Source organism: Coloeus monedula (genome assembly GCF_965178545.1).
Source record: "Coloeus monedula genome assembly, chromosome: 1".
Taxonomy (NCBI): Eukaryota; Metazoa; Chordata; class Aves; order Passeriformes; family Corvidae; genus Coloeus; species Coloeus monedula.
Window position 1 is genome coordinate 24,955,412 of NC_138781.1, and position 12,586 is coordinate 24,967,997.

The following is a 12,586-nucleotide window of genomic DNA, read 5'->3' on the forward strand; positions in this document are numbered from 1 at the left end:
TAAGGCCCCTTTGCCTACACCAGTTTTTACCAGAATGACCTGTACTTGCAGTAATTGTGTGTTACTGTACCTGAATGTACGTGTATTGATTATAATGTGTATGTCTTAATCCACTTCACATTCTTTGTGCTTGCTTTGCACAGTGGATTTGAAGTCAATTACTTCAAACCAGAGTTTTTTCCAACAATGATAAAGTAAAAAGGCATTCCTAACCCTGTAAACTGGTGATATATTTGAGCTGAATATAATGTATTGAAAATAGTCTTCTCAAGATACTAGTTTTGTGACTTAGTTATGGGTGAGGTTGCACAATTTGACAGTAGCTGGCAGCACATCCTGTGGAGTCAGGAAACTTGTGCATTTGTTCTTTTACAAACACTCCACAAGAACTTCACATTTTTCATGTGAGATTTGAGCCAAGTTGTTTTTATTAGAGAGGAGGAACTTGAAGTATCTGTATCTTCCATACCTTTTTTGTTGTTGTTGTTTTAATGATAGGTAGGTTCTGTATTACTGCCTGCACGGTTTACTTGGGTTTAAAGAATGAGAGCTGTTCTGTGTAACTCTATTTGCCAAACTGCGTCTACAAACCCAACCATTCTTACTGCAGGTAATTAAGGGCAAAAATTTATAACAAAAGGAGACTGCAGACAGGTCTGCATATGCCATGAATTACTGAAAACAGCAAAGTCATCATTTGCACTTTATTTAGTGTTAGTGCTGTCTTGATAATGCATTTCATTCACTTACCATGTTTAATTCCCTTTATATTATGTATTTGATTGTGGCAATGTCCTGTTCTGAGTGGTATTGAATTAAAAGCTTGAAAATGCTTTCATTTTGCATGTTCAGCTCTCTACTTTATCACTTCTACAGTACCAAGCCTGAGCAGGTCCATAAAAATGAATGTGTTTTCTCCATCCTCTGCTGTGTGCCAAATTGGTGCCTTTGGATGAGGCAGCATGTTCAGTAAGAGCTGCCCTGGAAACCTCCCCAGCCACCCTGGGCGGGGAGGAGGCCGGAGCTGCTCCTTGGCCTTCCACAGCACATTGTTGTGAGCGCTCCTCCACTCTGGCTTCCCTGGAAGCTCTGTCAGCATTTAAAGAAGATGAAAAAATGAAAGGCTGGGGAGGGAGCCCAGTTCTTGCAGTCAGTTCTCCTCTAATTAAGAAGCTTTTGCTCGGAAATTGGAGCCATCAGAGAGGTTCCCACCGGTTCTCAGCTGTCAAGATCAGGAACTCTAGAGGGGTTTCACTGATGCAGTGTCAAGTTTAGCTGCCAAATCATGTGTCTGCTGAGCTTTCAACATAACCTCTTTGCTTCTGGAAATACTTCTTTTTAAAGAAATCTTGTTGGTTTTGAGTAGCCATATCTGTTTGCAAATCTTGGTGCTGCCGTTGCCTGAACTTTTACATGCTGTTACATGTTTGGTATTTTGTTTCTATAATGCTTTTCTTTCCCATTTCTTTGTTGCTCCCTCACTCAGAGCCTGGATATGATTGATGATGAGGTGAGATACTAGCGTGCTGTTGTGGTGAATCGCGTGACCATCGCGTGGCGACGTGCTGTCTCTTTTGCAGAGTCACATTTCTTGTCTTGTGGTGTTGTGTGGCAAACCCCCTTGTTGGCACAGAACACGCAGTTGTCACTGGCTCCTCTTTCCTTGTCTTGAGTTGCCCTCTCCTTGTTGCTGAGAGTTTTCAAGGCCACAGCAAACTGCAGTTTTTGTGGTATGCTGGAGGCAGGAGGAGGGTCAGTGTCAAAGCAGATCTACTGGACCAGGCATCAGCTGTGCTGAGCTCCTGCTGGCAATAGGAGAAGAAAAAGATAGTGTCCAGCCCTGACAACTGGACAGCCAGAAGCTGAGAGAGCTCCCAGCATCATCTAACCTAGTGTAAAGCTGCTCTAACAGCAGACAGCTGCTGCAGCCTGTAGCAGCTGCTTTGCTGACCACAGCCAGGACAGAATAGCTTTTGTTTCAGGCCCCGCTGGCATATCCGTGGGTGGAAGAAAGTGGCAGAGCGGGGACATGGGTCGGCTCCAGCAGTTGATGCCACACTTGCCCTTTTTGGTGCTGTTTTTGCTCTCACCCAAAGCAGCACAACATGATGAGAGCAGGGCCAGGGCTGTGGGCTCACTGTGTGTTCCGTACCACTCCTCTGTGTCATCTCCTAAGTCTTCTTCCATAGACAGTATCAGTCCACTGGCTGTTTGATATCACTTTGAACTCTAGAGCAGTTTTCTGAGGGTTTTCCTTTCCCCTGATTTTTTTTTTATTAGCTTAAACAAATAATTAAGATCTGTGAATGAGCCCAGGAAGTGGAATGCTCAATTCATTGCATCCTTCAGGAACCTGCTAATTTAAAAAAAAAAATCTTGTGAGGGAATGGGAGCATACATGGTTTAATTGTACCACCTGGCCATTTCAGTCCCTGCTTGGGTTAAAAGGAATGCCAGTTCCTTTTCCTTCTATGATTCTACAGATGAAAGATTTTTTGGGTACCTTGTACTCATTCTTAGGTGCCTGGTTAGATAGGAATGTAATATAGCAGTGTGGAATTGTTATTATTGTAGTGCAAAGATAGTCCAGATACCTGTGCTCTGATGGTGGCGGTTTGTGCAGAAAAATGTTGCTACTCATCTGTGTTACCCTTTAATAATAATGTAGCATATTTTTGTCACAGATCCTTGATGATGGACAGTCTCCTAAGCACAGTCAGTGTCAGAGTCGTGCTGTTCACGAGTGGAGTGTGCAGCAGGTTTCCCACTGGCTGATGAGCCTGAACCTTGAACAGTATGTTTCGGAATTCAGTGCCCAGAACATTAATGGGGAGCATCTCCTTCAGCTGGATGGAAGTAAGCTCAAGGTAATTAACTGGCTGGGCTTCAAGATTAACCATAGTATTTTTTGTCACTTCACATCATCTCAAAGGCAGTAAGAGTTCATCCAGAAAGCAGTGAATCCTTGTTCATGCAGTCGTGATAGACTAGACTAATAAACAGAAAGTATAAAGCCACAGCAACACTTTAAGAAAATCCCATATGCACTTGGATTCAGAAGCTTCAGAAATGCAAGGCATTTGCTTTGTGAAAATTCTTGGTGTATATAATGTACCCATATTTGCATGTGCAAATCATATAGCAGTGTGTGAAAGTGGTATTTGCATGCACATATTTCTCATCCAACTCTGTTTTGTGATAGGGTGATTCTGAGAAGATAATAGATAGACATGTATCAAAAGTAGCAAGGGAATAATGGATTAGTGGGATACAGGAGGCTTAAGCTGATAACAGTTGAACTACGTTAGAACTAAATACAGTTTTGATGTATAAAGTATGCATTGTTTCTTGTAGTAAAAATCTGAGCCTACTTCAGTCAAAAATAATTACAGGAAGGAGTTGTAGGAAGCTCAGTAGATCTGAAAGTCCGAGTTCGGTGTTTCCCTTTTAAATTTTTTTTATGGCACTTCACTAACTATAAGGGTCTTAGAAGACTGCAAGTGAACTTTTGACTAAGGCGTAGCACTGAGAATTTGGAAGTCTTGTTCTATATGGACTTAGATGATTTCAATAGAATAGTTTATTTGCCTTATTTGATCAATGAAGTCAACACTGGTGGTGGCAATGAGGTCTCATTCTTTAATATTCTAGAAGTGGAAAGCATGAAGTGAAGTACTTGCACATCAGTAATGTATCGCAGTCTGTGTCAGATTTACTTGGTTGTTACAGTCTTCTATCTAAGAAGAATTAATTTCTAGAATATGAAAACAAAACGTGATAGATTAAACCATAAGAAATACTTATAAATTTTGTTTTCCCTACCTCAGGCTCTTGGTATGACATCTTCCCAGGACAGAGGAATCATTAAAAGAAAACTAAAGGAAATGAAAGCATCCTTGGAGAAGGCTCGCAAAGCTCAAGAGAAAATGGAAAAGCAAAGGGAAAAGCTTCGAAAGAAGGAACAAGAGCAGCTGCAGAGGAGATCAAAGAAAACAGACAAGTGTTCGTCAGATGCAACAGAGGGCACTAATGAGCAGTGATAAGCAGAAGTGCTGCTGTGTTTGGAAAGTGGAGGCATGTCAAGGGAAGAGAAACTCACATCCACTCTGATGCCCCTTCAGCTTTCTTGTGTTCATCACCCAAGACTGTGTACAGAGAGACGGGGCTGTACATAGAATGACTAGGGAAATTTATATTGTGTAGTTTTCTTTCCTGCATATCCAGTTCACGCTCGTTGCTGTTGCCATGTGAAACAATCCCAGCCCCTCGGTTTGTTCTGTTCTTGTTGCCAGCTAACAGATTTCATTTTTTTGTGGTGGTGTTTCCTTCCAAACTACTCTTCTCTATTGAGCTCTGTGTGTTTGGTCACTTCAGTAACCAGCATGATGCCGAGGAGCATGTCCACTGCTTCACCTCTTCTGAATAGGATGGCCAGTCATTATGATTGGGGAACATTTCTTCAGCTGGGTAAAAGGAGTTGTGCTCTAACTGATAGGATTTGACTTAACTTTCTAACTGGAAGTTCAGCTTCTTTACAGTGTTTGGATACTCAGTTCAATCTGCTGGAGTAAGTTTCATCTCGCGTCAGTATCTTTAAGCAACGCTTCTCTGAAAACTGTTCAGTGACTTCTGATACACTGGAGATAAAGACAGGAGAGTCAATATTCCCCCTGGGTAAAGGACAGGAGGGAAAACTCTTTCTGTTAACTGTACAATAGTTAATCCAGGAAGGAGGCAAAGCCTTAAATGGTTATGTGGGTTTACACAGAAATCTGAGGATAACATTTATCCTTTAGATATCTGAGCAAGGATGAATTTCTAACTAGAGCACAGCATATAAGTCTGTATAAATTTTATTGTGCTCCCAGTGTGTAGGCAACTTTCTTATAGCACAGTCCTCTTTGTTTTTCATGTGTTTCATACAGGAAACTGGGTTCATTTTGTTTCAAGTTGTTTTTTCCCAGGAAAAACACCACATCTTCAAATTCATTCTCCAGTCAGTAAGCATTGGGAGAATAAGCTTTGTGCTGTGCTATTATGAAGCTGGTATTGAAAACAATTTGTGAAGTTGAGTCTGCTGTAGATTTTCAGTTTTTACAGAAGTGCACTTTAAGAAGCGGAAGATGAGTGATTCTGGTTAAATTCAGTACATTGCTGTTAAGGTCAATGCTTCCATGGAGGTGGTGGTTACTAAATCCAAAGTTCCCACGTTATAACTGTTTTGATTGATATATTTTAAGAATGTCCAACCAAAACCTGAATTTTTGGGCTTTGGCTGTAGAATGTTTTGATGGCTTAGCAGTGGTCATACTTCAGGGATTTCTGGGGTGTTTGAGGCCACGGATGAAGCCTGCTGTGTAGTTTTGACTGTGACAGAAGCAGTGTATGATTTTACTGCCTCAACAGCAGTACTGAACTATGCAGTATTGCTTCAAAAGCATGGACAGACAACGGGCAGATAGATCTCCACAATGAGGAGCTGCAGGCACAAGCTGACTGCTCTACAGTCAAAGCTAACTGGGCATGGTTGAGAAACGTCACTTCCCATTCATGCAGCCTGGAAGTGGCAGTCTTCATCTGGTTGTGCAAGCCGAGATATTGTTTAAGATGGTGATGCAAAGTTAGAATCTTGAACTTAAAAGTGCGCCAGCCCAAAATTGAAAATTCCTCTGAAGAAAATGCATGTTTTAGTTTGACTTGGCTTCTCTTCTGCTCTGTACTTTATGGCATTCAGGTTTGTGTCTGCAAAGTTCTCTGAAGCTCAGATTTGAAACACTTAGGGTGCACTGTTAATAGTTACATTTCTTTTGATCCTAATAATTTCTTTGACGTGTAAAATGGTCTGTAAACCAAGAGAGCCTAGTTCATTCAAAATTAATACACAACAGATCTACTTAGCATTAGCTTTATTTTTCCTTCCAAATCCAATTTCTACAAGTTTTTGATGTATATTTTATTCAGATCTAAAATTGAAATTGCCATGAAAGATACTTGCTGTTATTTCTAAAGGCTTGTGATACTTTTCTTGAGATAAACCACGAGCAGCAAAATACACCTGCTAACAAAAATTACACATTGCAGTAAATCCTTCTGTGTTCATTCATAGGAGAAAAATTTTACAGATGTTTAACAGCCTCATAAAACTAGCATTCTTAGAGTAAGAGAAGTTACCTGGAAGAAACTGGAAATTTAATATTTTAGATACAATGTTGATAAGTGCATTAGATAACAATTTTCTTTTTAAATTATGTTTACATTGTAGTAATGTTTAAGTGGTTGTATATAATAGTCGAAGGGGGTGCCCCTGTTTTATGTTCTTTTGTTATTTAGAAACCTGAGCAGATTGCTTGGCATTATACATTGAGTTTTCATTCTTGCTTCTTAGAATGGTTTCTAGTTAATCTCCTTGTAAATCATGTTCTTACTCTACAGAATAACTAATTCAACTTAAGTCCTTTAAGTATTCAGGGGACTTTTACTGCTTTGTGATAATGTTATTTTGTTATTCTCAGACTAAAAACATCAACAAAAACCTAACTTAAAAAAAACTAGTGGCTCGCATTTAAAATAAAACCATTAAAATGCATTTTGATCAATATGTGAAAGCTAAGGAAATGGAACGATGTCAAGAGTTTTGCTCTTCTTTCTGTGATAAAAGATTTATGTGATCCCTTTTAGTAAATATGGCAACTCAATCTTGGGAAGTGCAGAAATGTCACCGGATAACAGATATGAAGCACAGTTTGAAACTTTCCTTGCTGTTCTATGGGATCTTTAAAGTTGTGTTGCATTTTTTCCCCTTGTTATTATGACTTACAAGAAACAAAAGATGGATGTCTCATCATTCTTAACTTAAACTTCCTGTAAACCAATGCTAGGTCAGACTAATGTGAGGCCTAATGTAACAAGAAGAAACAAATTTTATGTGCTAAATGACTGGACAGCCTTTCTCACAGTTTGGCTCACTTGCAGGTGTAATGTCGCCTACGTTGTGTATTTATTTGTGGAGCTAAAGCTGTTTTTATTAGACTGACTTGGCTGGCCACCACTGAACTGCTGTGCTCGCAGTGTGGTGTTTCCACACCTGTGCTTGTGTTATCGTTACAGCTAGGTGGCTGCAGCAGGCTGGCCCAAGTTATTTTCTCCCTGGTTGTTAGGATGGTAGGCCAGATCTGTAAACTCTAGTTCTGCTCATTGCTGCAGTATTGCAAGCTGTGAATATATAGAGCCCCTAAAAAGCTGAAGAAAGGAGAGTTAGCAAGAAGTGGAAGTCTCAAAAGTCTCAAAAATAGAAAGTGAAATATACGACACTGCAGATTACTTTAGTCCTACAAACCCATGTATTTCTACTGAGATTGTGAGGAGAGTGGTGGCTCCTTGTTCTGTACAAATCAGCCAGACATGCTGACATCAATCGCTTCCAGCTTGTGTCTTCCCATGTCTTCACGGGTGGGTTGCTGCACCCATGAAACTTCCTGTTTAAACTCCCCATTGGGTTTCAGTCTGCCCAAGGAGACCAGGGCCAGGGGGTGAGGAAAGAGCTGCACCCCTTCACTGCAAACCTGCCACCCTAAGCAGGTCTGGTGGGGGTTGCTGTGAGTGGAGCCTGTTCAATATCATGAGTTAGAATTACACAGTGGAACAGAAGCCAGTTATAAAAAGCTAAATGGAGTTAGATGTTTGTATTTCAGTGTATACAAGTACTTTTGTATTTTTTCAACTTCTTAAAATTTTTTTGCAATGGCATCTGTTTTTCCATGACTGAAGTCTGCTGCAGGGATACCACAAGAATTGAGCTTTTACTAGAATTACTGAGCACCTTTCCTCTAAAACTTGCCAGCCCTCAGCTCTCATTGACATTCAGAGGTGCTTGACACTTGAGATCAGGGTTCCTCATACTTTATTGCTTCCATCAAAGCCTCCTGTCCTCCTGAGCTTCTATACCTTCACCTCCTGGCTCATGGATTGGTAAGAGGTGGGCAGTGTCACTTTTGAGAATGAATTGTGTTCCACTCTTGCACATAGTGCAGAATACTGTTCTACAGTAGTACGGAAGAGGATCATCGTTTAGTTGGGTGTCAGTATTCTAGCAGGAAAACACATTTTTCTGTGTTTTTAACCCCAACTTTGATTTTTTTTGAGTGCTTTCAGCAGTTTGTTTCTGAGCAGGATGACAGGTGAAATCCAAGGAGACTTGCCCACTCACCAGAGTGGAGTGTGGGTCATCTGTAGATGGCACAGTCCTTTTTGTTAACCTTCCCTGTGGATTATACTGGACTTTTTCCTGTACCTGTGAAACTGATTTTTCAAAGCTGTTATATCTTAGTCATGACATTGAACCCTCCAACCCCTCAATATAAAATGAGCTTTCTGTTACTAACCAGCTGTACCAACTGGTGCTTTTGCTATTAGCATTAGGTAATGATTTAGAAAATGCACATCTTACAGGAAGGTTTGGTGGTAGTGCCTTGGGCTTCCTGTTTCTTTGGGAAGTGTGAACTGTGTTAAGAACAAGCTGTGGGGTTTGTGAAACCTGCTAAGTCTTTTTCCAGAGAGGTGAGGAGGGCTCACAGCTCACGGGATCAGATCCAGCCCATGTAACCCAGGAGCCCGGGGCTCCTGCTGGGTTTCCAGTGGGAGCTTTGCCACTGCCACTGGTGGAAGTGGACTTGGGCCCTGTGCAGAAGTGTCTGAAGGAAGGGGGGATCTCAGGGCACAAGATGTAAGGAGTAACCAGCCCACTTGGAAGTGAAGAGTGCACAGTGAACATCTTCTGACTCTGTGCTTTCCCATACACATTCACTGAGCAACTGCTTTCGTATTTCCCAGTCACGTTGCGATGGTATCTCACTGGTCACTGACAAGTGTTCCACATATTGCTAGAAGACCAGGCAGCTAAAAGACTAAAATGCACTGTGCTTACTGTAAAAATTGGCTTCTTACATTGTTTCTTTTTATATGGTTAAAGAGATAGTTGTGCTTCAGATTTTTTCCTTTTTCTGTTCATTTTTTAAAGAGGTCAAATGTATATGAAGTGCATGTTATCCTGAACTTTTTGTTTGTACATCTTGGTGTCTGATCACCTGCATGAAGGACACGGTAGTGCCATGTCTGAGCTTGTTCTCTTGTGCTTGGTTGATATGAACTTCTCTAGATTGTTGAGTTTTCCCCAAGATAACTTTGTTTAATATTTAGTTATTGGGAGACATCAAAAGAAAACATCATGGTGGCCCTTTGTTTTCTTACAGTTGAAATATAAACAACAAAGCCTCGTGGTTTAAAGTTAATTTGTTAGTGTAAATAAATTTCTTGCCAATGAGTATTATTGTTGTTAGACAACGAATGCAATAAAATGAGAAATCCTGAATCTTTATTAGAATTTGTAATGAGTCCTCACTTTTCTGCCCTTTTGTTGGTCATTCCAGAAGAAATAATAAATAGTGAGGATGACCGGACAGCTGCATGGGTCAGGCTAGGGGGTAAGGGGGATATGTACCTTGCCCTGGTTGTTCTATGCTTCCTTCTGCTCAACCAAAGATTATTTTATTCCTGGCTCTTGACCAAATTGGTGTGATTCACAAACCTCCAAGTGGGTCTCATTTACACTCTGTAATTATGTGGAAAGAAGTAAAAAAAATATATATTAAGGAAAAGAATGGTCTTTTTTCTTCATATGCAGATGAAATGTAGCATGCAGTCTTTTGCTGCATGTTGATGTAAAAGTAGGCTACTTTCACGTTCATCCTGGTTAATGTTTGTGTGTTTAAAAGATCTGGATTGGTTTTGTTATATAAAAACATTTTATGCTCAAGTGTAGGTTAGTTATAATGGGCATTTTATACATCCAAAGTACAGCAGTTATTTTACTAAACATGTTTAATATGTCTTTTATTTATTTGATTTTAGTAAAGCATTAAGTTAGGGAAAATCAAAGGGCACAGACTGTCCAATTTGTGTAGTTATTTCAGTGGATTTACATCTGGCAGAATCTAGGCCAAACACTCTGCACTTAATCTGTCTAACCCAGTTTGTGTTTCCCATTGACTGAATCATAAATCTTACCTTCCACTAATACAGCCACCACCTGCAAGAAGCTAAAAGGAATTCTCGATTCATAAAATTATTATCTTAATTAAAATAGATACACTAAGAGGCTCCAAGTCCATAACTGACAAGTAAAATGTGTTTGCTCAGCAGCTTCCTAGGCCTGAAGCCATCTATACATATGTCTTTCTTGTTTGTGCGAGTTGTCTCAGATAGCTGCAACTGGGTTTCGGAAATGCCCAGAGCTGCTCCAGTCTCTACAGCGTGTTAAAGATGCTGGGTTATGCCCTCCTTGGGCTTGCCAGTGTGGATTTTATGTGTGCACGTTACTTTGTAACTGGGAGGCCAGGCTTGAGCTGCATCTTCCACCACTGCTGTTTCTGCGCTGAGGCTGCCAGGAGGTAGAAGCTGTACCCCAGCATGGCTCTTGCTGCACAACGCCTGCTCGCTGTCTCTGTCCTGCCCCGCACCACCTGAGCACTGGTGGCCCTGCTCCAATTCCCACCTCTGTGCTGCAAGGCTGGGATACCTGTGGAGGAGGTTGGCAACAGGCTTCCTGCCCTTCTCACCTAAGGTCAAAGTTTTACTGTGAGTAACAGCTGATACCTATGATGTCTCTCCTCTGAAATGCTGTAGGAAAAGATAAGGCCCCTCACTTGTCCATGATTCAGTCTGCAGGCAGACCGATGGGAAGATCTTCAACGTGGGAGTAGTTTAGAACAGAAAAAAAAGCCAGTGATGAGTGAAGACAGTCTTGATTTTCTGAAAGGCCAAAACCAACAAAAAACCCAGAAGTTTGACAAGATCCAACAATGCACAGATTTGCTCACTTGAAGACATTTTAAGCAGCAGTAAAATGTGAAAATAATGTTTTGATGGGTTATTCTGCACTGCTCAGGGAAGTGGCTGTTGCCCTTCTACAACCAGAGAATAAATCCAGGACTAGCAGAGTGACTGATGGGCATTTCAGCTGTGTCACTGCCACTGATACATGATGTAACTCTACAGAACATAGCACTTCAGAACAAAAAGTGGCACAATCCTAAAATAATCACTTCAGAATGCTAGTGCAGGCCACTGGTGGCTAATCACAAATGAGTAAATAGCCCTCTCCTTACTGTGAGAACTTCCTTCAGAGCCATTCTTTCAGCTTGGGCTCTGGCGACACCACCTTTTCTTCAAGGCTGAAAATGGATTACAAGTTCCTGTAAGAAAGTACACCACTTCTGAGGGAAGCTAAAGTGTCCTGCAGGGAGGAAAGTTGCTAAGGAAGGAGCAGGAAAGCCAGAGTTAGGTAATGCCAAAGTACAGAAAAGGGATGAGAGAAAAGCCACCCTCGTTCGGGGCTGGCTCTGCTCTGTGGAAGGGCTGCACACCATGGGCAGCAAAAGACTCAGAACTGTGATCCAAACAGATGAGTCCTTGTCACCAAAGCCTTCATGGGCAGACAGTGGAGCCTGGGCAGTGCACAAGTCCCCAGTTCAACTGTGAACATTTTGGAGAGGAGCTGTGAGCAGTTTGTGCACAGACCTGCTGGTGCTGAGGCACCCCCAAGAGACAAGTCAGTTAGCTGTGTGATTAACCAGCACCCAAGTCTGCCCCTCCAGCCATCAACAGACCCCCACAGCCTGTGCCCTTTGGATACAAAACATCACAAATACCAGCGACCACTTAGTACATGGTGTGTAGGAGTTGTCTGCCATGGCAGCAGAGGGAAGCTGTAGGCATTGGAAGGGCCAGCATGCCACTGGCTCCTCTTCAGCCTCACAAACTTCTTGTGCCCAGGGACATGCCTTACACCACAGTGTCTGTGCCAGCTAGCCAGTGGCAGTGGGGGGGCTTGGGGTGGAGCAGAGGCTTTCTGGGGGCAGGAGGTGATTTGGCAAGACCCACAGCCCACTCAGCTGTGCAGAGGAAGTGGGATGACACCATCCTTCCCATATAGCAACACTGCCCCAGCCACAAGCCCTGGCACTGACTTCCTGCTCATTAGAGCTGTCCCTTTTGCTCAGGTTTTCCTACCAGTGGATGAAAGCTATTAGGCTTGTTAGAAAGAAAAGGTGCAGGAGCCAAGTCAGTACACACATTTGCTGTTCAGGACCACTGCTCACCCAAACCTCAGCCTGCAGTACTGCCTCCTCAACCAGAACAGCAAAACCCAAACAGAGCAGGGTTTGCACTTAGTCCACCTCCTGTCTCAGTGTTTGGGCCACTACAAAGCAGGTTATTTGGTCTATCTTAAAGGCAAGAAGCACTCCTGTGTTTTCTGGACTTCCCATATACTCTTCAGATTAGAGGGGCTGTGGCTGGTGCTGGAGCAGACTGCAGGAAGGAACAGCAAAGCCAGCTTAGCAATTGGCACCGAGGGACTATCTTTTTCTCCTCCTAAGCTTGCACTGCAGAAGCAGCCTGTCTTTTTTCTCCACAATGGTGGAAGAACTGCAGTGAGGAAAAGCTATTGCATCAGCTGAAGGATGCAGAGGGGCCAGTGGCCCTCAGGGACGTCTGTCTGGTGGCACCATTGGGAGGGGCTGCCAAGATG

At 42.2% G+C, this 12,586-nt stretch overlaps 1 protein-coding gene across 4 annotated transcripts in view; it reads left to right on the forward strand.

The window, feature by feature from the left end:
* The window catches only part of PPP1R9A (protein phosphatase 1 regulatory subunit 9A), a 134,148-nt gene extending 124,789 nt beyond the window's left edge, over positions 1 to 9,359 (forward strand). For all 4 annotated transcript variants that reach the window (XM_082289006.1, XM_082289004.1, XM_082289007.1 and 1 more), the window contains 2 exons: positions 2,685 to 2,867; positions 3,828 to 9,359. In XM_082289006.1, coding sequence (XP_082145132.1) covers positions 2,685 to 2,867; positions 3,828 to 4,040 — 396 coding nt within the window. In that variant the 3' untranslated portion in view covers positions 4,041 to 9,359. The remainder of the gene's footprint in view (positions 1 to 2,684; positions 2,868 to 3,827) is intronic.
* Positions 9,360 to 12,586: the final 3,227 nt, after the last annotated feature.